We start from the raw sequence: 27,555 nt of genomic DNA, 5'->3' as shown, positions 1-27,555 counted from the left end.
GGTAACATGCTGATTCAAGTCTTGTCTGAGCCCTTGTCCACATGTAGCCGGGTATCTCACAAAACGAAGATATTTTTCTACGATTCGGCCTATCATCCACACGAAAACGCAGATTTACGTCATCAAAAACGATTCTTTTTAAAAACTCCGACCAAAGTGAAGATTTGCGAATTCTCCGTTTTATGCGTCTGCATGTGGACATCAGTAACCGGAGTTTTGCGTTTCGAAACGTCACCGCCTGCGACAAAATCTGTTCTTACGTCACATATGCGACCTGTGTTTACATTCGGTAACAGTATGGATGCTCTCACAAGGTTTTGGACGCTGTTTCTTGTACAGGCGCTTGTCACTTGCTTGTTTTTACAAGCCCAGATACTGCTTCACATTCAACAACACAGGCGAAGGACGACGTTAAGGACGGTTATTCTCCACCACCTTGCTAGGATTTGGGGAACTACTGCCACCTAAAGGTCCTACATGCTTATGAATGTGCTGAAAAACGCACTTATGCGGTTAGGTGTGGATTAAGTTTTTTTCTAAAAACGAGGTGGTGTGTACGTAAGTTTTTTTCTAGACGGAGGGGGAAGGATATTCGGTTTTACAAAAACCCTGCTACATGTGGACAAGGCCTGAGTTAACATCTTGTTGAACCTTGTAGGAAGATGTATATTCATCGTTAATCCCATCTACAAAGCTGTATTTGGTTAACCACCAGTCTATTAGAATTGCTAAAAAAAATAGAGTCTGAAGATAAAGAGACTTCAGATTAATGTGATATTGTGCAAACATCTCTGTTTTTGTAGAATGTACAGGCTTATCCAGACCTTTGTCGTTGTTTTTGTCCCTTTGACACCATTTATACAGACCCAATCATCACCCAGCCCAAATGTCCCTCACCCTGGTCGGCCCGTTATCAGGCAGCAAAGATGTAAAACCATAAAGGAAGTCATTGACCCAAAAGGGCAGGTGCTAATAAAAGAAGGCCATCCTCTTCATGAGTGTGTTGGACTGATAATGGTAAAATCTCAGAGGTCAGATCAGCTCCTCTTCTCTGAACAGCCTCTCTCCTCCTTTCCCATCTTTCATCGGTGGCGTACACTGTCCTCCTCTGGCAGAGCGGCTGAATTTATTTTGCCACCGTAATAAGTTTTTGTCCTGCTTTGTGTTTACCAGGCTTTATTTGGTTTTGGCTGTTTGGCGGTGTGAGCTTTTGAAAGGTGGTGATTTTCTTGGATGAAACTGAAATCTTGTATTCTCTAAATTGTGGTTATGACGGAAGCAGCTGAATGACTTTCATGGCGTAATCTCTGCTGTGTTTTGTCTTCAGATTGCTGCTAAACACTGAGCCCAGGTCGGTACATCATCCATCCACTTGTTGTGCAAGCGTATAAGTGTGACTTTTATCTGGAGAATGCTATTTTAGTATATGTGGCGATAAGCACTCAACCCTGCAGCTCTCGGAGGAGCCTGGAGGGGAATCTCTGACTGACTCAATTTATGCAAGTTTGTCTAAACCACTCGCTGCCAAAAATGCCTCTCGGATCATTTAGCCACTGTCAACAATTCAGATGAGGCTGCTGGCCCATGAAGGATAACACAACGGCTGTTCCTCAGACACTCAGCTTTTACTCAGAGGCCTTGTGTACGTCGGAACGGACAGCTTTTTAAATTCACTCCGTTTGGGTCTTTATTTATGTCCTCTGCTCATGCTGGAGACAGTAAAGCTGTCACGTAAAAAGTCACGCCACCAGTTCATGAGTCAGTATTTTCCTACATTAAAAAAATTTTAAGTTAAAAAACCTACAGATAATCACTGAATGAAGTTTCCCTGAGCTTTAACACTGGAAAAAATGTCCCTCTCAAAACAAGAAAAAAAAAACTTATTTCAACGAACTTTTACCTAGAAATAAGTGAAAAAAAATCTGCCAATAGAACAAGTGAAAAATGGCTTCATAAGATTTCTTGAAATAAGATATGATATTTAGAACCCTGAGATCTTAAAATTAGCTGGGAAAACTTATTTTAAGCTCTATTTTACCAGGATTGTCAAGCTTAGGTGTCTTAAAATAAGCCAGACATGCTAAAAAATAGTAGTTTTTCACTCAAAAATAGATTTTTGCTTTCATGTAACCTCCTAATTTGAGCATTTTAACCCTCCTGTTGTCTTCATTTATGGGCACCAAAAAATATTGTTTCCTTGTCTGAAAAAAATCTAAAAAATCTGCAAAAAATTCCTCAAATTTCTGAAAATTTGCAAAACCTTCAGGAGGAAAATTCCAATAATTCCTTAAAAGTTTTATTTTTAAAAAAATCCCCCAAATTTGGCAAGAAAATTCTTGTAAATATTTTTCAAAAAATGAGTAAAAATCTTCCAAAAAAAATCCTAAAAATATCTAAAGTGATTCCATATATATCAGTAAAACTTCTAATATTTTCTTTAAGAACATTCACAAAAATGTTTTCTGAATGTTCTTAAGAAACATTTTTAACATTTCTTTTTTTCCACCAAAAAATGTTCAAAGATTTCCCAAAAATGTTGAAAATGTGGACATCAGAAGTTTCTCTGTGAAAATATATATATTTTTCCACATTTTCCAACTTTAAACTGGGTCAGTTTTGACCCACAGGACAACATGAGTTTTAATGCACCAAAACAAAGAGAAAACATTGCTGTTGTGGTTATTTATCATTATTTATCTGTTATTATGTTGTGATTTTACTGATCTGGCCCATTTCAGCTCAAATGTGGCCCCTGAACTGAGATGAGTTTGACACCCTGCTGTAGATGATAATCTGGAGAGATAATAATGATCACATATGGTTCCAAGGTGACCGTGTTGCTGCAAGTGTTGCAGCCGTTTAGGAGCTTTTGTGGTAAATATATAGTTGGAAACCCTAACTCAGTATAAACTGCATCAATGCCTGGTAATTTGTCTCTATGTTGGCAAAACATACCTTGGTGTGAGGAGCACAACCTTGAAGAAACGAGCAGGAAAAGTTTCCAGAATCTGTACACATTCTTCCACCCTGTCCCCAGACAGCAGATCTACTGTAGACGAAGTGAAGTCCTGATTCACTGGGAGATAACTAGAATGTGATCAGAGAGGGTGAAATCTGAGTGGCACTTCCTGATTGTGTTTCCTCATCAGCGTGGAAACATTCCTGTGAAAAGAGCTCCAGACTAAAATAGTCTATATGATGCCGGCCGGCTGACTGCTGCCGTGCGTGCTGTATGACTTTCTTTGCCATTAGTATGCCGGGGAGCGTTCTGTAGCTCTGCAGTGATTATCTGCTTGGCGAGATGCAAGGCCACCTCAGGGTCTAACAAAGAAAGAGGATGGGGACAGTGGTTTAGCCCTTTTGGCCTCATTAGTTAATTAGGGTGCAGACTGGCAAGTTCACTCTGGCTGGCCTTTGAGCACGCAGAGAGAATACATGAAAGATATCGGATTTATGATAGAACCAAAATAAAACTTGGACGCGAATGCAATGTGTGAGTAGATGTGTTTCCATTTAACAGTCGAGTCGGTTTTGCATACAGCTCTCAGCTCAGCAGAGGAAGATTCAGGGCTTGGAATGAAACAAAAGAGAATTTCTGCATTTGTCGTCACACAGCGAACGACGAAATCAAGCAGCAATCTAGTCAGAGCATTCACAATATCAGATGACCGCTAAGAAATGTGCAAATACAAACATGTTGTAGAACAGGGGAGTCAAACATGCGGCCCGTGGGCCAAAAGCGGTCCTCCAGAGGGTCCAATCCGGCCCTCAAAGTGTAAAAACTCCAGAGAAGACATTAACTGCAGATTATAAATTAGTAAAACTAAAAATTTAAAAATCATTTATAGACCATGACAAGTTGTTTGGATCATAAAGTAAAATACTAGATTGTTCATTGTTCCTTTTGTTGTTGTGCATCTCATTTTTCTAATATTTTGTCTTGTTTTTGTAGTTTTTTTGTCATTTTGTGTTTCCTTTTTGTCTCGCTTGTGTTTTCTGTCTTATTTTTGTCATTTTGTGTTTCGCTTTATCCGTTGTTTTGTGCATGGTTTTTATCATTTTGTGTGTTTTTTTTTGTCTGGCTTGTGTCATTTGTCTACTTTTTTGTTGTTTTGTTTCTTGCTTTTGTCATTTTTTGTAATGTTTGTGTCATTTGTGTAATTGTGTCTATCTCTTCATCTTTTTTGTTTTGTGTCGTTTTTTTGTCATTTTATGTCTCGATTTTGACATTTTGTGCCTCATTTTTGTAATATTTCGTCTTGTTTTTGTTGATTTTGTCATTTTTTGTCAGACTTGTCATTTGTCTCATGTTTTTGTCATTTTGTGTTTCCTTTTTGTCTTGCCTGTGTCATTTGTGTCATTTTTTGTCTCATTTTTGTTGTTTGTCCATTTTTTGTCACTTTGTAACTTTTTTGTCAATTTTTTTGTCTTTTTTTTGTTTTGTCATTTTTCTGATTTTTTTTGTCATTTTGTATCTCGTTTTTGACATTTTGTTCCTTGTTTTTTTAATATTTTGTCTTGTTTTTATTGTTTTTTGTCTGATTTATGTCCTGAACTAAGATGAATTTGACACCCCTGTTGTAGAACAATAGTATAGTGTGACCTGTATTGCACATTGCTGAGCCTATATGACAATATAATGGCTGAAAGTAGTGAAAAAGGTGCATACAAGGTGCAGTTGTATGTAACATATGCACAATATATAAATAGAAAATTCATATATGAAGAAATTGCATAAAGTATAAGCTGCAAAAAGTGTAGATATTTCCAGATTCTGTAAATGTAGGAGTGAGTACATGTCTTGTAGATATTTAAGTTGTTATGCCCATCACTGCAATATCTGCAAATATGTTTTAAAACCATTAAATCAAATGTATTTTTTGATTTTGGGCTCTAGTTTTTTGTTTTTAAAAATATGTGTATATAATTGCTTCCGTATAGTAGTTTTTTCACTGTTACAAGTTGAATCCAGCTTTCTTGGGTTTCATCTTGGGTACTTGGATTCGACAGATCCAGGAAATGATGCTAAAAAAGCCGACACCTACCTGCATTTCACAGTTTTCTGCAGCAGGAAGCATCCAGTTATGACTCCAGCCCTCTTTTTGTTTGACTGTGTTGTGCACCAGTTGCTCCTCTCGTGTTGCATTCGAGGTACAGCAGCTGCTCAGATGTGTTTACTGCCCCCCAGGGGTCGGTACGTGTCATTTCAAACACAACACAAGGACCTGTATTATTAAAACGCACTTTCAGACACGGGTTGTAACCACCAGTGTTGGCAAATTAAGTAAAACTGAAGGGAGGCTGTGACTTCCAGGAGCCGGGGGGGATCACAGGCAGCAGAACGACAGATAAAACTTTAAACACTTGTCCATTTGCACGCCTTTTTTTGTAGTTTTTTTGTTACCCTTGAAACAGCTTACAAGGATCCATTTAACAAATGAAAACAGCATCAAGTCTTCCTGACATCAACAGCAATTTACAATCCCCAAAGCTCCAGCTCTGCTAGTTTTATGGTGTTTGGGCTCTGATTGGATGATTTGTTTCCAGTTTGTTCTGCAGAAACCGCAGAGCTGCACTTCGGGGATTTCTTTTCTCTCTTTTTTCTTTCTTTTTTTTGCTATAGGTCTCTGCTTAAGAATTCAGATCCGACATCTTTCTTTGAATTGAGGCAAAGCGTCCATCCGTGTGGAAAGCAAATGAAAGACCTTCAGATACAAGCAGAGACATAAGTGCTGAAAGCAGGAGGGACAAAGAGGCAGTCCTCCTCATGTCTGAGTTTTCTTTTTTAAATGTAGGATTTTCTTTTTTGTATGTTGAAAGAACACTGTGAGTAGCCAGCACTTACCACAGCCACGTGTGGTTTTTATCTCTGATATTCCAGAGGCTGAGAGTGTTATTTAAAGTAATGTCAGACTCAGAACATGTCAGGACAGTCAGGCTGCTTCATGCAAAAGGACTTCTCTCTGCTTCTGCACGTCTTTGGTTGTATTGTAGTAAAGATCAGTGAATGCTGTCATTTCATATCATTGTTTGTGTTTCGGTTTTGTCATGCTAATGTGATTTTTTTCTTTGTGCAAGTGTGTGGTGGAGAAAAACTGTTATAATTTCCGCCCTCCCCTCACCTGAAACATATTACATTTTCCTTTTCCAAATTATAGTGTGGCCTCAGTTGTATTGCTGTTAATTAGAACGTACCAAGGGATTTGACCTTGTGACAGAAAGACCCTGCAGAAAGTTAATTGGTAGGAGCCGAGGCATATTCAGGTCAGACCCGGTTCAAATTACTTGGAAATACTTTTCATGATCTGCTTGAGCTGAGAGGAGCAGTCGGTAAGCTGAGTGAAATACAGAACAATAGAGGAAAACTTTGGAGAGCCAACCTTTTACAGACACAGAGTCACAGTTTAAAACTTCTCAGTAGGATAATGACCACTAGTCTGGTTTATAACCAGGGCCGGAGTGGGCCTCATTTTCAGCCCTGGAGTTTCATTTTCAGCCCGGCCCACTTTAGATCACGACCTATTATTATTAAAATCATGTAATTATAACCTCACATGTTAAGTCTACAATAGTGCACTGTTCTGTAAAGTCTGTCATTCAGTGTGTTTTTCTAAAATATTTCCAACTCAGTGCATTAAGGACTGCTTCACAATGAGGATTTATTTCAACATTAGTGCACATCTGCAACATTATTCTATACAACAATATCAGAATCTATATTTGTTTATTTGTTTATTTACTTAGATCCCCATTAGCTACCATACAGACAGAAGCTATTAAATCTATATTCTGTTCAAATAAGTGTTCACAGATATCCAAAAGTTAAAAATGAAATAAAAGAATAAATAAAAATATTAAATTTAAAAAATAAAAAGTAGAATAAAAAGTGTTGCACGTTCTAATAACACTGTCATTTCTTTTTCCTCTGCAAGGAAACAGTTCCATCACAACTTAGATTTCACAATTATGAGAACATGAGTTAAACACACATGTACATAGATAAAAACATCAGTTTTAAGGGTCAGGGTTTGCTCACCCTGTGACTGACAGCGAGCAAAGTAATCAAAACTATCAACTGGTTCATCTTCATCTGTCTCCTTCCTAACTTGTGGTTCAGGTTCTGCTGCTGGAATCAGTCCCTGAGAGACTCTGCTCTCCTTTCACACTTCCTCCAGTTTCTCTAGACTCACCTGTACCTGGATCACAATAAAAGATAATAATCTGTACACACATTTAGACTTAACCAATTAAGATATTTTCAATGGCTAAATATGCAGGCTTATTTCATATTACTTTCATTCTGTTTGCGTTCAGTTGTGGACTTTGTGTATTTACTATCTTAGTTTTAATGATCAAAAATAAAACAGGTCACTACTATTTTTTGGGAATATAAAGTGGTTATATTGGAACTAATGCTTGCTAGTTCACTCTGTTACAGCAGTTCACCTGTTCCTTTACTGACAGCAGTAATTCCTTCATCACTACTGGCTCTGCTTCTGACACTAAATCACATTTTAAAAATGCTCATAATTCTCAGCACAAATCTCCCCTTTTTACAGAGCCTTCTGATCAGTTCAGATCAGTTTCATTAATGTAGAACTGAATCATCTCAGGGCTTCTCATATAGAGCAGGTCTACACTATACTCTTCATTATATTAATTCCAATAATATTCACTCAATGAGCTCCTATCTGCCACTCTGCTGCTTGGTGCTGGATCTTTCTTCTGACTCTGAAAGGCTACAAGCCCGGCGTCGCATCATACTATTATTTAAATTATATAACTTTATGTTAAACACCACACAATTCATTGACTTGATAATTAACTTCAACGGTGGTTTGTAAAGTTCATTCAAGTGACATTGAGATGGTGGACACATACAAATATCTGGGTGTTCACCTCAATAATAAACTGGACTGGACACACAATACAGAGGTTCTGTACAAGAAGGACCAAAGTCGTCTCCACCTGCTGAGGAGACTGAGGTCCTTTGGAGTGTGCAGGACTCTGCTCAGGACATTCTATGACTCTGTGGTAGCGTCTGCTATCTTCTATGCAGTGGTCTGCTGGGGAGCAGGGAGCACTGAAAGGGACAGAAAGAGACTAAACAGAAGGTCAGGAGGAGGTTCTGTCCTGGACTGTTCCCTGGACTCCATAGAGGAGGTGGGTGAGAGGAGGATGTTGGCAAAGCTCACATCCATCATGGACAATCCCTCTCACCCACTGCATGACACTGTGGGGTCTTTAAGCAGCTCCTTCAGCAGCAGACTGAGACATCCACCCTGCAAGAAGGAACGCTATCACAGGTCCTTCATCCCATCTGCTGTAAGACTTTACAACATCAGCATCACTGGCTGATGTTAACATAAACTGGACTCATATCATTACCACCCCAAACCATAAAATTTGCACTGACATTATTGCACTGCTACATCTTTGCACTTTTAAACTTTATTTTTTTAAGCCACTTTATACTGTCATTGTCTTACAGTGTGTCAATACTGTACTATTTCATCCTCATCTCTCACACCTGTATATATTGTAAATATTATTACTACTGTTCTGTTATTATTTTATCCCTATTACTATGTCTATTGCTACATAAGCTGCTGTAACAATGTGAATTTCCCCTGGCGTGGGGAGAAGTAAAGGACTTATCTTAAAGTTCAACATCTTGTCGTACCCGTTTCATCGTCCTCATTTGTTGTTTCAAACTGCGAGCTCAGTTTAGTGAAAAAGTTCCCAGTTTCTGCACATTTGGCTGCATGTGTTTCCAGAGCTTTCCTCCTTTTAATTCTTGCCTTCTTCGTGTCACCCTTGGTCCTTCTATTTTCCACCTTTCAAACACTGTTTGCACGGACGTGTTAAGTCAGGGTGCGTCTGCAAAACAACAATAAAAAAAAGCTGCCAGTGGAGGCGGCCCAGGGACAGTGGTAGCAGCGTAATGATCAGCCCAGTGCCAGTGCCATGACTGAACACCAACAAAAAAATTTAAAAAACCAAAAAGGTGAACACCGGCCCTCGCGGCCCAAACATGGGAGCGGCCCACCGGGAATTGTCCCGGTCCTCCCGATTAGCCACTCTGGGCCTGTTTATAAAACAATAGAAATATGTCCCCAGTGCAGGTTTTTGGTTCTGTTATGCAGCTTTATAATGGTGTCAATCTGTCTGTCCAACATTCTGATCACAAACAGCTTACTGAACAGCTCAGGGGTGCAGTGTAATGGAGTTCTGCACGGATATTTATTGGTCTTGGTCTTGGAAGTGGATTCTTCACCCTCTGAACCCTAAGAAGTTTCTGGGTGTTGTGTACCACATTTTTGTTTACTGGGGACTTTTTTTACTGCAGTGTAAAGTACTGTACTTCTATGGAAACAGCACAATTATACCTAGAGGGAGAGAGAACTCGTGTATCTGTTTTGCACAAAAGGATGCAATTATAACGCCATAAATCCGTTACAAAAAAATTAAAGAAAAAAAGAAATAAAGTTGAATTTCTTTGAATATTAATTTCACAAAACAACTACATTTTTCCAAGTGACACCACATATTATCTGTGCTGGAAAAAAAGGGAAAAAAACACAGTAACTTTACATTTTATAGATATTTTATGATTTAATTCCTGCTTTCCTCCTGTGTAACCGCAACATGCAGTTCAGCCACAAGTTCCTTTATTTTTCTTTAGATCGCTGTTGGCTCCAGTTGAGTCACTGATACCTTTTCTGCTGCGGTGAGGAGTACAAAATTATTTGTCTTTACCGAATTTTGTTCCTGCACATGATGTAATTTTTAGTCAATTTTGAATTGAGACATGTGGAATAAAGTGATTTTTATGAAATATTCTGACCTTAAACTCAGACTCGGTTAAGTTTCTTGAATGAATCACACTCGATTAAATTCAAGGACCACTGGAAAGTTGAAAATCTCTTGTTTTGTTCTGTTTTTAAAGTTCTGGCTCTGAAAAATGGTAGAATTTTGGATATTTATTTTGAGACAACAAGCCTCTCCAAGTGTCGGAGTTTGGAGGGTTAAATTGGGTCGACTACTCTCCTCATATAGCACCGATATTAGTGTGAACTTTACATTCAACTGGCAAGAGTCAAGTTTTGTGCATTCTGATGAGTCGATTCGTGACCCTGAGAGGATAAATCCTGATTTAACAGGTGAACCTCCTTTTTTTTTTCTCTAACAACATGCCAAAACATTCACTTATACTCCATAAATGCCCCTGAAATTTACTCAGAACTTTTCAAAAGATGAGCCACACTCCAAAAGCTTTGGTATTTTACTGACATAAAGTTGAAATTCTAATTTTGTTCACACAATATATACTAAAGTCTGGGCAGCGAGCCAAGGTGTTTCAGAGTACATGTTTGCTCCTCAGTGAATGAACCTTTTTGTGACCCTCGTCTTGGCTCCTCAGGAGACACCCTTGGGACCAACTTTTCAGAGTTTTACTCCCAGTACCGTCTGCTGTGCTTTTAGCTTATAGGGCTTTAACAGAGCTGTAGATCTTGCCTTGTGTTTTATAATCTTTAGCCCGACTGGTTTGACGTGGAGCCGGGCTTTATGCTGTATCTGTTTTCCCTTCTGCTGCCCTTTTAGCCTTTTGCGTATCGCTCCCTGCAGGTTCAGTAATGAGGTGCTATCACACCGAGAAGGCTTAAATTAGTCAGACTGAAGAGGTACATTTTTACTGATTTAGCTTCTTTTTAAAATATTTTAATATTCATAATGACAGAAGTGATTTGATTTATTCGTGAGGGCAGCAGAAAGTAGCCCCAGCCCACACCATAGTTGGCCTCAAACTTTTCTACGTAAAAAACGAGCACCTTGAAAGGTTGATGTGTGCAGCAGCGTACATTCGTGCTGTTCCAGATTCACTTTTCTCCACTTCTAATGCCCTTGGATGACAACTGAAGTAGCAACAACCGTAATCCTGACAAAGCTGTGGCGGTGAATGACTGAAAGATGTGAGGAGAGGGAGCTTAGTGGCTGACACATCTATGTCAATTTGATTAAGGCCTGCCACCTACACACTGCACGAGGAAACGGCTGCTTAGTGTTTTGTGCGGCGCCTCACAGTACAGCAGGTTAATGGTAAGTGGTGGAGACAGTTTGGAATTTGCCTCTGAAAGGCTAATTTATCTGCCTCTGACACACAAATTGGAAACATAATGTTCAAAGTTTGTTCTGTTCGGAGGCTGAAAATAACAGCTGTTCTGTGTATTCACTGTTCACCTGCAAACTCATTCCTCTTTAAAGTGCAGATAAGTGTTCAGAATTACTGCTGGTAATGTACTGCCATGAACACTGTGTAACACTACGCTGACTAGTGCCACTTCCTCTGCTGCTAGTAATGCAACTCAGACATGGATACACACTGCAAAAACGCAAAATCCTACCAAGTCTGTTTGTCTTATTTTTAGTCAGAATGTCTCCTCCCACTTGATTTAAGATAAATTCACTTAACAAGAGACATTTCAGCAGATGGAGGGACTTGTTTTAAGACAACGCATCTTAAATATCTTGTTTTGAGTTGTATTTTACAAGAAAACTCAAAATACGTTTAATACATCTCAAATTAAGAGGTTACATGAAAGCAAAAATCTATTTTTGAGTGAACACCTAAAACACCTAAGCTTGACAATCCTGGTAAAATATAGCTTAACCCTGGTGTCATCCTGCGGGTCAGATTAACCCGTTTTAAAGTTTGAAAATGTGGGTAAAAAATATATTTTCACAGTGAAACTTCTGACGTCCACATTTTCAACATTTTTGGGAAATTTTTGAACATTTTTTGGTGGAAAAAAAGAAATGTTAAAAATGTTTCTCAAGAACTTTCACCAAAAATAAATCAAAATCGAGCGAATTTCGCTGGATTTTGGTTGATTTTTATGTGAATGTTCTTAAAGAAAATATTAGAAGTTTTACTGATATATATGGAATCATTTTAGATATTTTTAGGATTTTTTTGGAAGATTTTTACTCATTTTTTGAAAATATTTTTTGCCAAATTTGGGGGATTTTTTAAAATAAAACTTTTAAGGTAAACTTTTAGGGAATTATTGGAATTTTCTTCCTGAAGGTTTTGCAAATTTTCAGAAATTTGGGGAATTTTTTTGCTGAAGTTTTGGATTTTTTTCAGACAAGGAAACTATATTTTTTGGTGCCCGTAAATGAGGACAACAGGAGGGTTAAAGACCTGAAAAAATGGGCGGATCAGCTCAATTAATCCAGATTATACTGTAAAAATAAATGAAATAACAAATATCCTGTCACGTTTTGTGACATGTTTAACATTGTGGAGCCTCACCTTACTGTAGCATCAAGCTGGAAAGAAGAAAAGTGACTTTGAAGAACTTGCTATTGTCAGATGAGTCATCGCTCGCTTCAACAAATGCAGCAGCAGAATAGTTCAGTATCAGGCCGACATAAAGGTGGTTTGATTTGATGGTATAGAAAGCATTTTTCTGGCAGTTCAGGCCCATTTTTCCCCGCAGAGGGAGGGATTCTCACTTGGAGGCAGTGGTTTCTTTGGAAATGATGTGCATCCAAAGGGCACAAGTAGTTTGATTAGATTGAATGGAAATGATGTGAATGTAATTTGAATTTTATCTAAAATTGGGCACCTAGAGAAGATTTTGGAGTGACAGAAATCTCCATCGCCGAAGCATCAAATGAGGGAGTATATTTCACTTAAAGGATATTCCTCCATCCGACAGGTTCCCAGAGACTGAAAGAATAAATGCCTGTTAGCGCTGAAGCTAACTCTCATGATGGAACAACGCCGACTTATCTCGATATACTGCAGGAAATATCACAGGTTGTACTTTCAGCCCCCCAAAAAACTACAGAAAAACAAAACAATATTGATGGAACAACTAAGAACAGGCCGTAACCCCTTTGTGTAGACACTGTGTCGGGGTTACGAGGGTCACAAAGTGCTGGAAGCACTGTGAAAGTGTTTCTGTGGATTGATTGGCAAGTCAGAAAAAAAGGGTTTTGTTGCAGAGAGGCTGAGAGGGAACTGGTGTAAATAACGTACGTCTCGACAACGCCTGCTGGTATTCCTGCTAGAATCTAGTTCTGAAAGTCTGCAAGTGATAGCGAAGGGTTAGATGAGACTCTGATGTCAGAATGAACCAACCGAGGCCTGGCTGAGGAGGCTTTGATTTGGTGGAAGGAGGCCCTGTAGACATATCTGACGTGTGCAGCTGCCGTCGTGGCTGACACCTTTTTTACGAGGTCTTTTTTAAACCTTGTCAGCCCTGAAGTTGCCAATAACTACTGTGTCAAGCCAAGTGATGTATTGGAGGTAGTAGCAGGGTGTTTTTTTTGGAGAAGGTTATGCTTTGAAGGGCTGCAGCAGGAATGGCAAACTCATTCTGGTTCAGGGGGCACTCTCAGCCCAATTAGATCTCAAGTGGGCCTGAACAGTAAAATCACAGTATAATAATCTATAAATAATGACAACCCCAAACTTTTCCTTTGTTTTAGTGCAAAAAACTTACAACTTACAGATCACAGAGTGTCTGCCAAGGCACAAAACAATTAGTCCCACGTATCTGAAACTGAATAACATTGTTTTACTTTTAAAAAGATTAAAAATGACAAAAACAAGACAAAACATTACAAAAATGAGACACAAAACCTCAAAAGTGAGAGGCAAAATGACCAAAAATTAGACAAACAACACAAAATAAAACAAAAAGACAAAAAATTTGACAAAAGAGTTACAAAGCAACAAAAAAATGGACAAATGAGACAAATAATGACAAAAACGTGAAACAAAACAATGAATAAAGCAAAACACAAAATGACAAAAATGAGACACAAAACACAAGTGAGACAAAAAGGACACACAAAGTGACAAAAACAAGAAACAAAATGTCAAAAACATGAGACAAACAACAAAGTCAGATAAAAAAGACAAAAAAACAAGACAAAATATTACAAAAATGAGACACAAAACGACAAAAGAACAATGAACAATCTAGTATTTTACTTTATGATCCAAACAACTTGTCATGGTCTAGAAATGATTTTAAATTTATAGTTTTACTAATTTACAATCTGCAGTTAATGTCTTCTCTGGAATTTGTACACTTTGAGGGCCAGATTGGACCCTCTGGAGGACTGCTTTTGGCCCACGGGCTTCATGTTTGCCACCCTTGGGCTTTAGGTTGCGAGTTGAAATTCTCAATCTGATTTTGAAAACGTTCAGTTACATCACGCCATGATTCATCTACACTTTGGCTCGGTTTGTTTGTATCCCACCTGCCACCAAATTACACACAAAAGCACTTAACCCACTTTAATGCAATTATCTCATTTAAAAGGAGGTGAATTTGCATAAATGCTGTTTCAGGTTCTCTCAATGAAAGATGGCTACTACTAGAAGAAACACTTTAGATTAGAATAAACTGGATGAGAATATTATGAATCACATATGAACTTTTTTTCCCCCTTGAATTATTAAAAAAAAATGACAATTCCGGCTAATAAGATACGGTCATTTGCCACCTTAGCTCCAAGCTTTATGAGGGGATTCCAACAACATCATCATTATAATCCCGACCTGATTAACAAAAGGGTCTTAACCCTCGTGTCGTCCTGCGGGTCAAAATTGACCTGTTTTAAAGTTTGAAAATGTGGAAAGAAATGTGTATTTTCACAGTGAAACTTCTGATGTCCACATTTTCAAAATTTTTTGGTGGAAAAAAGAAATGTTAAAAATGTTTCTTTAAGAACATTCACATAAAAATCAAACAAAATGCAACAAATTTTGCTGGATTTTGGTTGATTTTTATGCCAATGTTCTTAAAGAAAATATTAGAAGTTTTAATGATATATATGGAATCACTAGATATTTTTAGGATTTTTTTTGGAAGATTTTTACGAATGTTTTGAAAATATAAGAATTTTCTTGCCAAATTTGGGGGATTTTTTTCAATAAAACTTTTAAGGGAAACTTTTAAGGAATTCTTGGAATTTTCTTCCTGAAGGTTTTGCAAATTTTCAGAAATTTGGGGGATTTTTTTTACTGATTTTTGGGATTTTTTAAGACAAGGAAACAATATTTTTTGGTGGCAGTAAATGAGGACAGCAGGAGGGTTAATACATCTCAAATTAGGAGGTTGCAGGAAAGCAAAAATCTATTTTTGAGTGAGAAACTGCTCATTTTTAGCATGTCTGGCTTATTTTAAGACACTTAAGCTTGACAATCCTGGTAAAAATAGAGCTTCAAATAAGTTTTCCCAGCTAATTTTAAGATCTCAATGTTCTAAATATCATATCTTATTTCAAGAAATCTTCCCAAGCCATTTTTCACTTGTTCTATTGGCAGATTTTTTCACTTATTTCAAGGTAAAAGTTCCTAGAAATAAGTTTTTTTTTTCCTTGTTTTGGGAGGTGCATTTTTTCCAGTGTAGATATTCCTGTACCTGTCATCAGTCCATTATAATCCCCACCTGATTAACGAAAGGTTCTTAAATTATGAAGCTACTTCAGATAATGTCGCTGCATGGTGTGCTTGCAGATTTTAAAAACAAGCACATCAGACTCCATTTGTTTCACACTTAGTTTAATGAGGGCTGCAAACATAATCTTTCTGCAGAATGTCAAGAGGAGTGTTTCTGCAAAACGTCTGGCATAGATCACACTTTGAAGAGCTGCAGAGATCCTTATGGCTTCGTTTAATAAGGCGCAGCGCATGACGCTCTCTGAAAGTTTTCAAATTGATTCTGGGACTTCATCCAGTTGTGAGAATCTCTTTTCTCTTTCGGTTGTCAAATAATGGCCAACAAAAAGCTTCCCAAAATATTCACATGAAAAAGAATAGCACCAATTTAAGATCAACGTTGTCTTCTAATATCAGAAAAAATGCTGCCGATACCGTCCCCTCACTGCCAGACGAGAATTCAGCGTGAACCCGTCCAACCAATTTGGGAGGAGATGAAAGAATAAGAGCTTTTCAGAGGGAATGTGTTTCTGGTTCTAAAGCTTGGAGAGCATAACATCAGGTGGCTCAGGTCCTGGCCTCACTGCTAACATCTTCACCTTTTTACTGGAAGACAAAAAAAAAGGCAAAATTCTGCGTCTTTATCTGCCGTTTCTGTGCATCCTCAGACAGCTGCCTTTCATGCTTCTGCTCTACTGACATATGCATCCCCAGTGCAGCCCGACATGCCACTTTCTGCCCCTGCATCGTGTGCTTGCTTCAACATGACTTGCATGTTAAGCACCAACAGCTGACTGTTGTAGCCTCCCTGTAATGGAGCCAGTCACTGCCGGCTGCCAGGCTCCAATTAGGCATGCAAACCTCCTGATCCAAGACGGGAGAGAAGCTGCCTCAAACTTCACGTTTTTCCCAGCAGAACTTCTTGTTTGTTTGCCTTTTTTTTCCCCAAAGTTACACCCCCACCCCTCCCCCAAAAGGAAGCACTAATAATGACCATGCGGCCCGTATAAATATTTATGCTGTTACATAATTTGGAATTAAAGAAATGTGCAGCTAAGATGCTAAAAGCCTGTTTACAGTAGCGAGCTGTAAACTCCATAATCCTCTCGCTAGAGAATGGACGGCGCTCACATCTTCACTCGGTGGTTTTTTTGGTCATTGTTGCTGAAACCTCACAGGCATATTTGCATCAAAGTACAGAGGGATTAGTGGTAAATTAATACACCATTGCTAATATCATTTCTGGGCTTTAAATGTGCTCTTCCATCTGAGTTCTTCTCTAACTTTGTCAAATTAATAACTTGAATGATTAGACTGGGAAGTCATTAACGATGCAAACATAGTGTGTATGAATGGGTTTATATTATGTGTGAAGGACAGTTAATGAATGTTTTCAGTTTCTTTGAGCCTTTATGAAAGATGGGATCTCTTTGTTTGTTACTGAATAACACCAGCATAGTTTCATTTTGATCCTAAAAGCTTCTGAAAAGCAAGTGTAGACTTTCAAAAGGCAAACTGAATGGTTGCAGCTTTAGTCATTTTTATGGTTTTGTTTATCTCATGTTAATGAATTTAAATGTGTACAGAGGTTTTATTAATGTGAGATTTGAATGTTCTGTCATTGTGCTGCTTTAAGTTCAGGGAGGAAATGTGGTTCATTATATTCATACTGTGTAGATTTATTTTCTTTATGTCAGTGATAGAATGTAAAGCGATCTGGGCAGCAGCACCTCTGATGGGAAGCTGCTGGTAAACACTGTGGGATACTATTCTCCATGTGAATGCACTGAAATAACTTTGGGTGTGTTGGGTTGCTTTAGCCTCTGCGGATGGTTCCAGGGAACAACCTGTCTGTTATTTCCCAGGAAAAGAAAAAAAAAAGAACAGGGTGCTCTGAGGTTTGATTGTGGAAACTGTCATCTCTGGTTCTATAGTTGTGCTGCCCTCAGAAGCTGAAAAGCAGCACTGAAAGTCTGCACTTTGATTTCTACAAACACCTGACAGAGAGGCAGAGCTGATGTGAGTTAAAATACAATGAGAGAGCCGAATAATCCAAAAATCTTCCAGTTGGAGTTGCTGTGAGGAGATAAATAGCCTGATCTTGGAAGTTCCAGTTCCCTCAGACCTGCTTCAGGATGTTCACCTGATAGTGGGTCAATAGCCCTCCCTGACTGACTGCAAACTGCTGTTTCTTGCTGGCTGTAGCTCAGGTACTGCTGTCAGCATCTGGCTTCAGTTTACTATCTTTTCTTTAAGCTGCAGTCGTCAGAAATCTGGGAATGATCCTCTCTGAGCAAACATGTGCTTCAGATGTGCAAATAAGCAACGGAAACGTCACCTGTGATCTTGAAAGTGAAGCAAAGAGGAGATGGAGAAGTCTAGTTTCCCCTCACACCAACTGACCTACATCTTCTGAAAGGTTATTATGGGATTTTTGACAAGTGATTCAAAAACAACAAAACCATACTGCCTTCCAGCTTGAATGTAAGTTTTAATCTCATGCTGGATCACTGCTAGTCTTACATGTTCAGATCGTTCTGCAGCACAGAATGGTCTGTCTGCACCTTATCATCGTTCAGTTGTAGAGGAGAACAACACTCTCTGGTTTGTTTGTATTTCTTTAAACCAATCACAGAGTTATTGGGCGGAGCTCAGTGGAGAATCCAGCAATGGAGCAATGTTTGGTTGAACATTTACAACGACTAATTTACCATAAAAATGTAGCTTTACTGCTTGAACCAAACCTTAACTAGAATTTTCCAGTGTGGTCAGTTCCCAGCTCAGAGGTTGGTGTTCCTGGATTTTAAACAGCAGCATGTAGATGGTGGAAGGGGAGGATAAATGTGTGAAATCCCTGCTGATCACAACCTGATACCCACTGTCTACATCTGGTAAGTCAGATGAGAGCACAGCTAATGTTAAACCATGTCTTAGATTAGCAGGAAACAGGTCATTCTTTGTCTCTTTTTATTTAGATTCATTCTTTTTTGTTTCACTCACGTTCTCCATCCACGTTGGTTTTATCATATTTTAATTAAACATCCAGTAATTTGAGCTGAAATATCCTCCTGATGATGCTTAACTAACCAAATATTCTTACTTCAGTGAGTTAATTTATTAAAACCAGACACTGAGGAACAAATGGTCCACTTATTTAACCAGTAAAAGCTCAGATTTATCAGACCTCCACCTATCTTACAACCTCACAACATGAATCTCAGGATCCAACTGGTCCAAATTTAACAATCGGATCAAAACTTCAAAATTTATTCCTGCTGTGAAACACACTCTGCTGCAAGTCAAATGTACACACTCTTTATCATTTTTTTAAGTCTCTTGGAGAAAGTCCAGCTGATCTCAGGTCCTTCGTTTCTTTACTTAAAGCCAAAATAAAACTTGGCTGGGAGGTAAAAACCCAGCATTACTGTGGGAATCAGGAATACTGAGCCAGACAGAAGTAAGATCTGCAGTCATGCATCTGATAACAAGCAAGGTAAATCAGAAAAACATCCAGTGGCTTTCTGCTGGTACAGAAACAAGCACATGTTCCCTCTGATGTTTATTTACCGTGATTTACAGAAGCGACTCGTCACATACCTCCAACATCCCTCCGTATCTGAAACATGCTGATGGTGGGTGAAGAGCTGCTAAAGAGCAGAAAGATGTGACTGCAGGTGTCTGAGCAGAACAGAAGCACTCCGGAGAGGAGACAGGGAGTTTCTGAGTCTTTAGACAGGACTTGAAGTCAGGGACAGGCTTAGTGGATAGATATTAGATTGGTGTCATGAGAGAGAGCATGTTAGGGCAAAGATAGCTTCATCCTTTATCTCAGCTCTCTTCTCACCATGCCGAGCACTTTCTCTCCATCCTGGCTGTTAATCTACACTCTGTCTCTGCTGCTTCTGGACTTTTATTCTTTACCTTTAGTGTTATTTGTAAAGCAACACTTTGACCCAGTTTTTAGCCTGGATTTGATTCTGTCAAACTGACTCCATCAACAATGAATACCAAAATCCATTAATGGATAGTTCAGTGGATGAGTTTAACATTTAAAAAAGATGATTTTCAAGGCTGGTTTTATATGATTTTTAAAATAACATATCTTAATTTTGAGCAGAGTTATGAACATTTAGACATTACAGATCATGAAATCAAATGACCCACAGCTAGTTTAAGTTCCAGGGAACATCTGATTGGACGGAGTTCTGATTCTGAGGCTCATAAACCTGCAGGTCCTCACATTTACTTGACCTCAACATCAGTTTAGCGTGAAGTTCCCTGTCACTCCCAACCCCCAGCAGTTTCTGGGCTTTTTTTTTTCTACTTCTACTGCTCATTTTTCTCTACAAAATAAAATCCTTCACCTCTCTGGAAACAGCAGAACTATGGCTAGAAGCTGAAACGGTTTAAAACAATCATTTCTTTGATTTTTTTAATTTGCAAAAAAATCTCAAATCAGCATTCCCACAGGTGTTACCAATCCTGGAAATATAATGTGTTTCTTTACACTGTTGATGCTTTCCTGTTATAATATCTATGATCTGATATAAACAGCCTGTAGTCAGACCAGTTCAGCCCAAAAGTACCAGAATTTTATAGTGTTGGTTCCACCTGAGTCTCTAATGAGTTCTCTGTTATTCGGAGGAGAGCAGAATTTTTAGTTTTTTCCAGAATCTGTGCTTTATTTTTGTCTATTTTTTAAACAAGACATGTAGAACCGAGTGATTGTTGATAAAATATGACGATTTGAAGCTTAGAGTTGGGTAATTTTCCCAACAGAGCTGCACATCACGCATGATTACTTAAAGAAAATTGAACCAACTGCTGATTTTCTCTGTTTCTACTGCCTGGCTCTGATGAAAGGTGTAATTTGAGTTCTTTTTCTTTTGAAGACAACATACTTGCCTCATGCCTTTGTTGTTTTACACCACATCTTTTATTTCACAGACGTGTTAATGAACAGATCCCACCTTGAAAGATGCCCTTTGCTTGAGTTTCTTTCCCTGCATGTTGATGACTGAACCGGTTTATTTAGTTGGATATTCACAGAGCACTGGCTCTGCATTTACAATTCCCAGCTGGTCTAATCAACTTTTGATTGTTGTGATGTTGATGAGGCTTATTCTCACAGTTATTTGTCTGCATTATCATCTCTTTTGAACATTTCTTTTACACTCTATATAGTTTTGAAATCACTCTGTGTGCTTTTGCTTTTATCGAAGTGTTTTTTGTTGCTTTGTTTGCAGTTTTAGATGATAGACAGGTTGATTTTGTGGCCTGTGGGACAAATTAGCAGCAAATGTGAGTGATGGTTCCAGATTCATTTCCAGGTGGCTGCTGTGTGCTGAGCTGGATCCACATTTAGAAGCTGAAGCTTTGTGGTAATATGTTTCTGAGCTCAGGAGTCGTCTCTTCTAACTCTTACTAACTTTTTCCACAGTGATCAAAACTTCTGACTTGTAGAGATTCATCTTTCTATCAATATACTCTCAGCAGAGATGCAACTTTTCCTTGACGGATGAGATTCTTGGGCTACTTTCTCCTGGAGACGCTGAACAAGTGTCCGTTTAGAGGAAGCAGCTCTGGGAATAGCGATCTTTCCCACGCCGCCTGAACTCGTTTCTGTTGTCTTTAGTGTTGCAGATACGATCAGCTGGTTTTTGGCCGGTCATCCTAGTCTTAGGAGGCATGGGTAGAGTTTGCAACATGGTATCTGTGATCTCACCAGATGAGGGAAGGAAATAGATCTGCTGTTGTCTTTGTATCTACCTCCAGCCTGTAAAAGCAAACAGACTGTGGGTAGTGGGTTTTCTAGGCCTCTGGAGGCGGCATGCTAGCCTGGAGCAAAGGCTGAGTCATTCATGTGGCTCAAGGAGGGGTTTTTTTTTATTGCAAACCAATATTTGTGTGACTTTTTGACTGAGCCATGAAGGGGGTTTTATTCTCACCTTGAATATTTTAATGAAACTCATGTCTGACGGCATCCTTGACCAGGAAAATTGCAGCATTTATTTCCTTTTCAAGCACTTAACTCATGTTCAACCGTGAAGTTGTTAAACTGTTATAAAACCTTGCTTTTCATGTGTTGTTTGCATGCCTGCATATTTAATGTGCATATGAGGGATTTAGACAAAAACACTGTGAATGAATCCAGTGACACTCGATAAGGCTACCGCAGTGTTGAGATTATGCTAGAAAATGCTGCTGCAAGAGACATCATTAAAATGTGGGCAGCTTCTGTTGTTTCTTCACGTTCTGCCCAGTACTTCTGCACATGCTCAGTTAAAAAGAAATATGTAAATGACCTGAGGGGGAAAAGGTGGTTGCATGTACAGTAAAAAGCAGAAAAAAGATTTAAAATGCTCAGTTTGAATTTGCCTCTTTTCAAGAAGCGGCTTCTCAAAATCACACCCACAGATACCGTATGACAATGATCATCAACTGGCGGCCCGCGGGCCGAATCCGGCCCGCCAAACTGTCCAATCCGGCCCGCGACTGGATTCCAAAATTGTGAGGATCAAAGAGAAAATATCATGTGGTCCACACTATTAAAGCAACTGAAAACAACAATAACTGAGACTCTTAACTATCAGTAATCCCCACCATTTATGACTCTATTTAGGCTACATTCCGAAATGAGGACAGACTCGCTGCACTGTTTAACGTTTATTGTTTCACACAATTCTTTTTTTTTTTACATAACTTTTCCTCATGCCCTTACTTAACATTTGGTTTTTATTTCAAAGTCTCAACAACAAGCTTCAAACTAGTAGACTTCTCAGGACAAAAAAGGAGGAAAAACCAACTGGCATAACTTAAAATAGCATGGTAAATAAATACTAACCTGGTACCAGAACAAAACAGGTTACAAATAATAAATAAACGTTAAGTGGGCTATAGCGATTTCAGATCACAAGGCTGAAATGGGCTCCTCATACTGCTTAATGGCTGAAGTTACATTTCCCCTCTGACACCAACTTTTTCACATCAGGCTTGGCCGCTGTCAGACTTATGCGCAAACAGTCCTCCAAAGACTGGTTTGACAGTCGGTTCCTCTCGTGTGTTTTTATCGAGTTGATCTTGGAGAACGCAGCCTCGCAGGTGTAGGTTGAACCCAACATGGTGAGCACATACATAGCCAGCGTCTTCAATGTGCCATAGTCCTCGGGACAAGACATCCAGAATGTGCTCAGGCTTTCAGCACCATGGAGAGCAGCCTGGATTTCAGCCAGCTCGCTCTGAATGGACGCCTCGTCCAACGGCATCATTTTCACTACGTTTGTGGAGAATTCTCCGCTTGGGCTGATGGTGAATGGGTCACACACAAATCCAATGACATCCCTGGAAATGAAAAAGTCATGGAATCTAGCAGAGAAGTTGTCTTTTAATTGTGTGATGAATGTCTTCATCTTGTCTGTTACGTTGCTTTCTCCCACTGTCTTCAGTGTGTTGAAGTGCAGCAGCCTCTCTGACAACAAATCTGCATGGAACAGATCAAGTTTGTTCCCAAAGGCATCAATTTTTTCCACCAAATCCACCACTGATTTTTCTTTTCCTTGCAGCTGGAGATTAAGTGTATTCAAATGGGAGAAAATGTCTGTTAAAAACGCAACATTGCACATGTATTGTCTGTCTTGCATGATGCGGAGATGGTCAGCTGCCGCTTTTGATTTACTTTGTTTCAAAAAATCCACTACTTGGGCACGGAGTTCAACGAAGCGCTCCAGTGCTTTGCCCTTACTGAGCCAGCACACGTCATTGTGGAGTAACAGCTCATCATGAGAAACCTGGGATTCCAGCACAAATTTGTGGAACAGGCGGTGCTGCGTGCTTGAATTTCCTCTGATATGGTTAATAATTTTCATTGTTTTTTCCATCTCCTCTTTGAGCTCCCCGCTTAGCTTTCCACACAGCACACTAAAGGCTAAAAATGTCTTCAGTTTTGTAATGAAATGGAAAAAAAATATAAACAATAAACATCAAATAATAATGTTATGCCAAAATTAGATTTTTATTTAATTTTTGTTTGAGGGTCCGGCCCCCAAGGTGACTGTCCGGTAAAATTCTGGCCCTCTGACAAATATAGTTGGTGACCCCTGCCATATGGTTTGCATCCTGTCTCCTAGCAACATTCAACACTGGGTTCTTTAACCACAAAAGATGATCTGATCCTAACTTTAACCGAGGCTTTAACTTGGCTTTGTCGCCTCAACGTAACCTCGGTTGAATTAAAGGATCATTGAAATGCTCAGGAGAAATAATAAATCTGTTGTTCTGTGAGGATTTTCAGAGGTTATGTGGATGTTTCACAGGATGTCACATAAAGATAATGAAGGGACGTTTATTTAGCCACATTTTCTACAACGCAGCATGCCTGACGTGTTTCTGTGTAAAAGTAGGGCCGAAGCATGGAATGCAGTGTTGCTCTCTAAATGCTTCTGAGCACAAAAGCTCATTGTGGATCTTTTCTGTGTTTCTGAATGCTGGATGCTCCGGCCTCATCGCTGCTTTCTGAATGAGGTTAAGCTTTACACCATAATGATGACGCCTTTTTGTATAAAGTCTGCGTAGGAAAAAGAGAAAAAAACAACAAAATACAGGAGCAACAAAGGCCTCTGCTGTGACCACCTCCTCTCAGTCCTGGATGTTCTTCTATAGCTCTGAGACGTCACTTTATGGAACACGAACGCCACACTGTTCTGTCATGACTGTTGGCTACCTGTCTGTGAATGGAAAGTCCTTCCAAACCATTCCCATGAATCTCCTGGTGAGAACTGAGCAGAGACTGACTCACTCATTTGTGTGAAGTGGCGACATGCTGAAGGCTCAGCGGGAATTCTGTCGCACTCCGGATCAGCATTCAGTGGTATTTGTTCTTCCCAGGCTGCTCCGCTCCCATGCCACATATCAGCCAAGATACAGGAGTCTTATATTAAACCACGAAACGTTTAATAGTCATCGGATCTCTCGTCGTTCCGCCGCACACGTGCAAGAGATGATTTGCTGATTAAGCCTTTGGAAATGATGGAGCATTGGAACACTTTGAGTATGCAAGAGTTTTTATTCCAATTTGTTGGTACGCAGGAAGGAACAAACAGCAGGTGTTTCTCTGTGCTCTTTTTAAATCTCATCTCTGTCACTGTAGCTTTGGCTGATGCTGAGAGATGAAGTATATCGGAGTCTTAGAGGAAGGATAATCTTTCATTTACGGCATTATGCCTTCTAAATCATCTGCCAGGAGATGCAGGGAAGAGGAAATGAGCACAAAGACGCTCTGGATGGACTCAGTCAGGTGGCTTTTCTAAACACTGAATATGCTTCAGATTAACTCACCCCAAACCAAGTGAAAATGCAGAATGTTCATCAATCTAATTCTTCTTTTCATTGTTTTCTATTATTGATAGACAGTTGTTCTCCTGTAGCTCCGTGCTGCTTCCTCCTCCTGTCTATTTAATGCTCCAATGAGGTGAAAGCTTTGACTCTGCTGAGTGTCAGACAGCTGATTGTCACAGGTACATGATTCATTACCAGCACACACCTCCAAGTGTTGGAAGCAAAAGGTACAACAGGAGTGGATGACAGGAAGTGATGTCATCTCACACAGACTAGTGAGGAGTTAAAGGTTCTACATCTCGCTGCTCATGACGTGTGTGAATATGAATGAAAAATCTGATTTCTTCCTAACTGCGGGGCCTGTGAGAGTCTAAAATCTGCACATTGAAATGTTGCCGTCTAGTGAGCATCAAACTTCCATCCCAGAGTTTCATATCCAGAGGGCATGGCTGAGCACGGCTGTTCCTTTGAGCAGGAAGCCAATCTGACTCTGAGCCTTTCCTTCTTGTGCTTTGCCCCTTCTGTCAAACTTCCTCTCAAACGGAGCCCAGACACTAATGTATATTTTTGTTCTGTCTTCTTTTCTCCACCCAGCTGCCATTCAGGTGCAAATCACTCCAACACAAGGGGAGATCAGCGTCGGAGAGTCCAAATTTTTCCTGTGCGAAGGTAAGAGCGAGTTCAAACGGACCTCATTTAACATAGCTGGATGCAAATGTGGCGTCACAGAGCAGCGTTGGCGGCATTAGCTGAGGTCATCTGATAAAAGCCATACGAGTCGGGCTAAATAATGAGACCGGTGTACTGGTGGAGGGAAAAAAGAAAAGAAACAGGGAGGGATTGATTGAGGAGTTTATTCTGAGGATGCAGTGGGAAGCTGAGATCATAGTGAGGTAAGAAAGAGGCTGAGGGGAGGAGAGGGAGAAGAGCAGGTTGAAAACTTAATGAGACTTTTTCTGTGTTTTTCTCTGTTATTTACATTTTATCTGACGTTATCCAACATGCCAGTCAGGTGATCAGATACATTTTCTACTGGAGATTCTATAAATCACTTTGGTTCACCCAAGTTGCAAAGAGAAAACCTGATTTTGGTTCAATCTGTGCAGGTTTTAAATAATATCTACCCCTGTGCCTAAAATACAGCTCAACAAAGGTGACTGGAGCTACACTGGGCGTCTAATTTGAGCCGTTCCAAAACATGTTCTGACCTGGCTGCGTTCCTAAAAGTGTTCATTTATCTGGAGGCCAACAATGAGATGCAGCTGTAGCTGGAGAACCTCAGACAGGAGATGAGTCGCATCCAATAAGACGACAATAAAGTGAGGGTGGGGAAGGCACAAGGCAGCAGCAGCTGTCAGATTTTCCTTTTTGTTGTGTTTATTTTTACTGTTTTTACAGATCTCTGCAGTAATCCTGTGATCAGATCAGTTCAGTTTCGTTTTCACACCAAAGTCACTAGAACAGTCAAAAAGAAATGTTTTGTTCCAAGATGTTGATGATCCAGCAGTCTGGACACTTTGCTATTTCTCTATTTAAAGTAGCTTTTGAGCATGAAATTAAAGTCTGATTTACTGATAAACATCATCAGTTATTATTATTATTATTGTCTTTTTTGTAAACAGAGAAGTTTCTGTGAAAAAAAAAAGGTTTTCTGTTATTTTCGAATCATAAAAAAAAGGAATTGTTTCTGCATTGTTTTCTCTCCAAGCTAAAAAATCTATCTTTATGTAATCTGGCTGAAGTGACCCTTTCAATAAAAGCTCATTGTCATTATGAATGAAAACTTTCCTTTGAGAAGAAGCTCTAAAAGCCAAACTCATTGTCTTTGTGGAACATGAAGTCTTGACTTTTTTATATTTTCAGTTGTTTATTATTTATGAGTCTTGAAATTTGGCTTTAGCGTCAGTTGAAGTTAATGTCAAAATTAATTTTGAGCTTTTTGTGTCCTGCAGAGAAACTGCTATTTTTCTGTTAAATAAAAAACTGCCTCATCTTAATAAAAAATGGAGAGAAGTTGTTTGACTTTAACTTGCCTCCTACTGAACAGTCCCTTCCAGAAAACAGAAATTATTCTCCCTCTTACTCCTTTTATGTCTTTAAATGTCTCCAGTCTGATCTTGGAGAGACGTCTGTTTCCAGGCAGTTGTCCCACCGTGGTTTCTTGATTTATTTATTATCGTATTCAATCTTTCACTGAATCTGGTTTATGCTCACTTCCACTACACCATGGAAGAACAGTCCTGCTTAAACATATTTAATGATGTACTTTAGGGATGGAAGGTGATACAAACACATTATTCTGATGTAAAAACATGAGAACAGCATCTCATTTATCACAATAATATGGATTTTTTCCCCCGTTTTTCCTGCTGTCCCAGTTGGCACAGTTTGTCTTCTTCTTGGTCTAAACCAGGGGTGTCCAACATGCGGCCCGTGGGCCAAAAGCGGTCCTCCAGAGGGTCCAATCCGGCCCTCAAAGTGTAAAAATTCCAGAGAAGACATTAACTGCAGATTGGAAATTAGTAAAACTATAAATTTAAAATCATTTATAGACCATGACAAGTTGTTTGGATCATAAAGTAAAATACTAGATTGCTGATTCTTCTATTGTCATTTTGTGTCTTGTTTTTGTAATATTTTGTCTTGTTTTTATTGTTTTTCATCTGACTGTTGTTTGTCTCATGTTTTTGTCATTTTGTTTCTTGTTTTTGTTGTTTTGTGTTTTCTTTTTGTCTCGCTTTTGTTTTTTGTCTTATTTT

The 27,555-nt window shown here is 39.1% G+C and overlaps 1 protein-coding gene across 13 annotated transcripts in view; it reads left to right on the top strand.

Annotated features, from left to right (window-relative positions):
* The window catches only part of LOC111585516 (neural cell adhesion molecule 1-like), a 288,784-nt gene that overhangs the window by 169,952 nt on the left and 91,277 nt on the right, over nucleotides 1–27,555 (top strand). For all 13 annotated transcript variants that reach the window (XM_055017435.1, XM_055017430.1, XM_055017428.1 and 10 more), the window contains exon 2: nucleotides 25,391–25,465. In XM_055017435.1, the coding sequence (XP_054873410.1) occupies nucleotides 25,391–25,465 (75 nt within the window). The remainder of the gene's footprint in view (nucleotides 1–25,390; nucleotides 25,466–27,555) is intronic.

The sequence above is a fragment of the Amphiprion ocellaris genome, chromosome 14 (genome assembly GCF_022539595.1).
Source record: "Amphiprion ocellaris isolate individual 3 ecotype Okinawa chromosome 14, ASM2253959v1, whole genome shotgun sequence".
In the NCBI taxonomy this organism is placed as follows: domain Eukaryota; kingdom Metazoa; phylum Chordata; class Actinopteri; family Pomacentridae; genus Amphiprion; species Amphiprion ocellaris.
The sequence above is the reverse complement of the archived record's forward strand: the minus strand, read 5'-3'. Positions and strand labels throughout refer to the sequence as shown.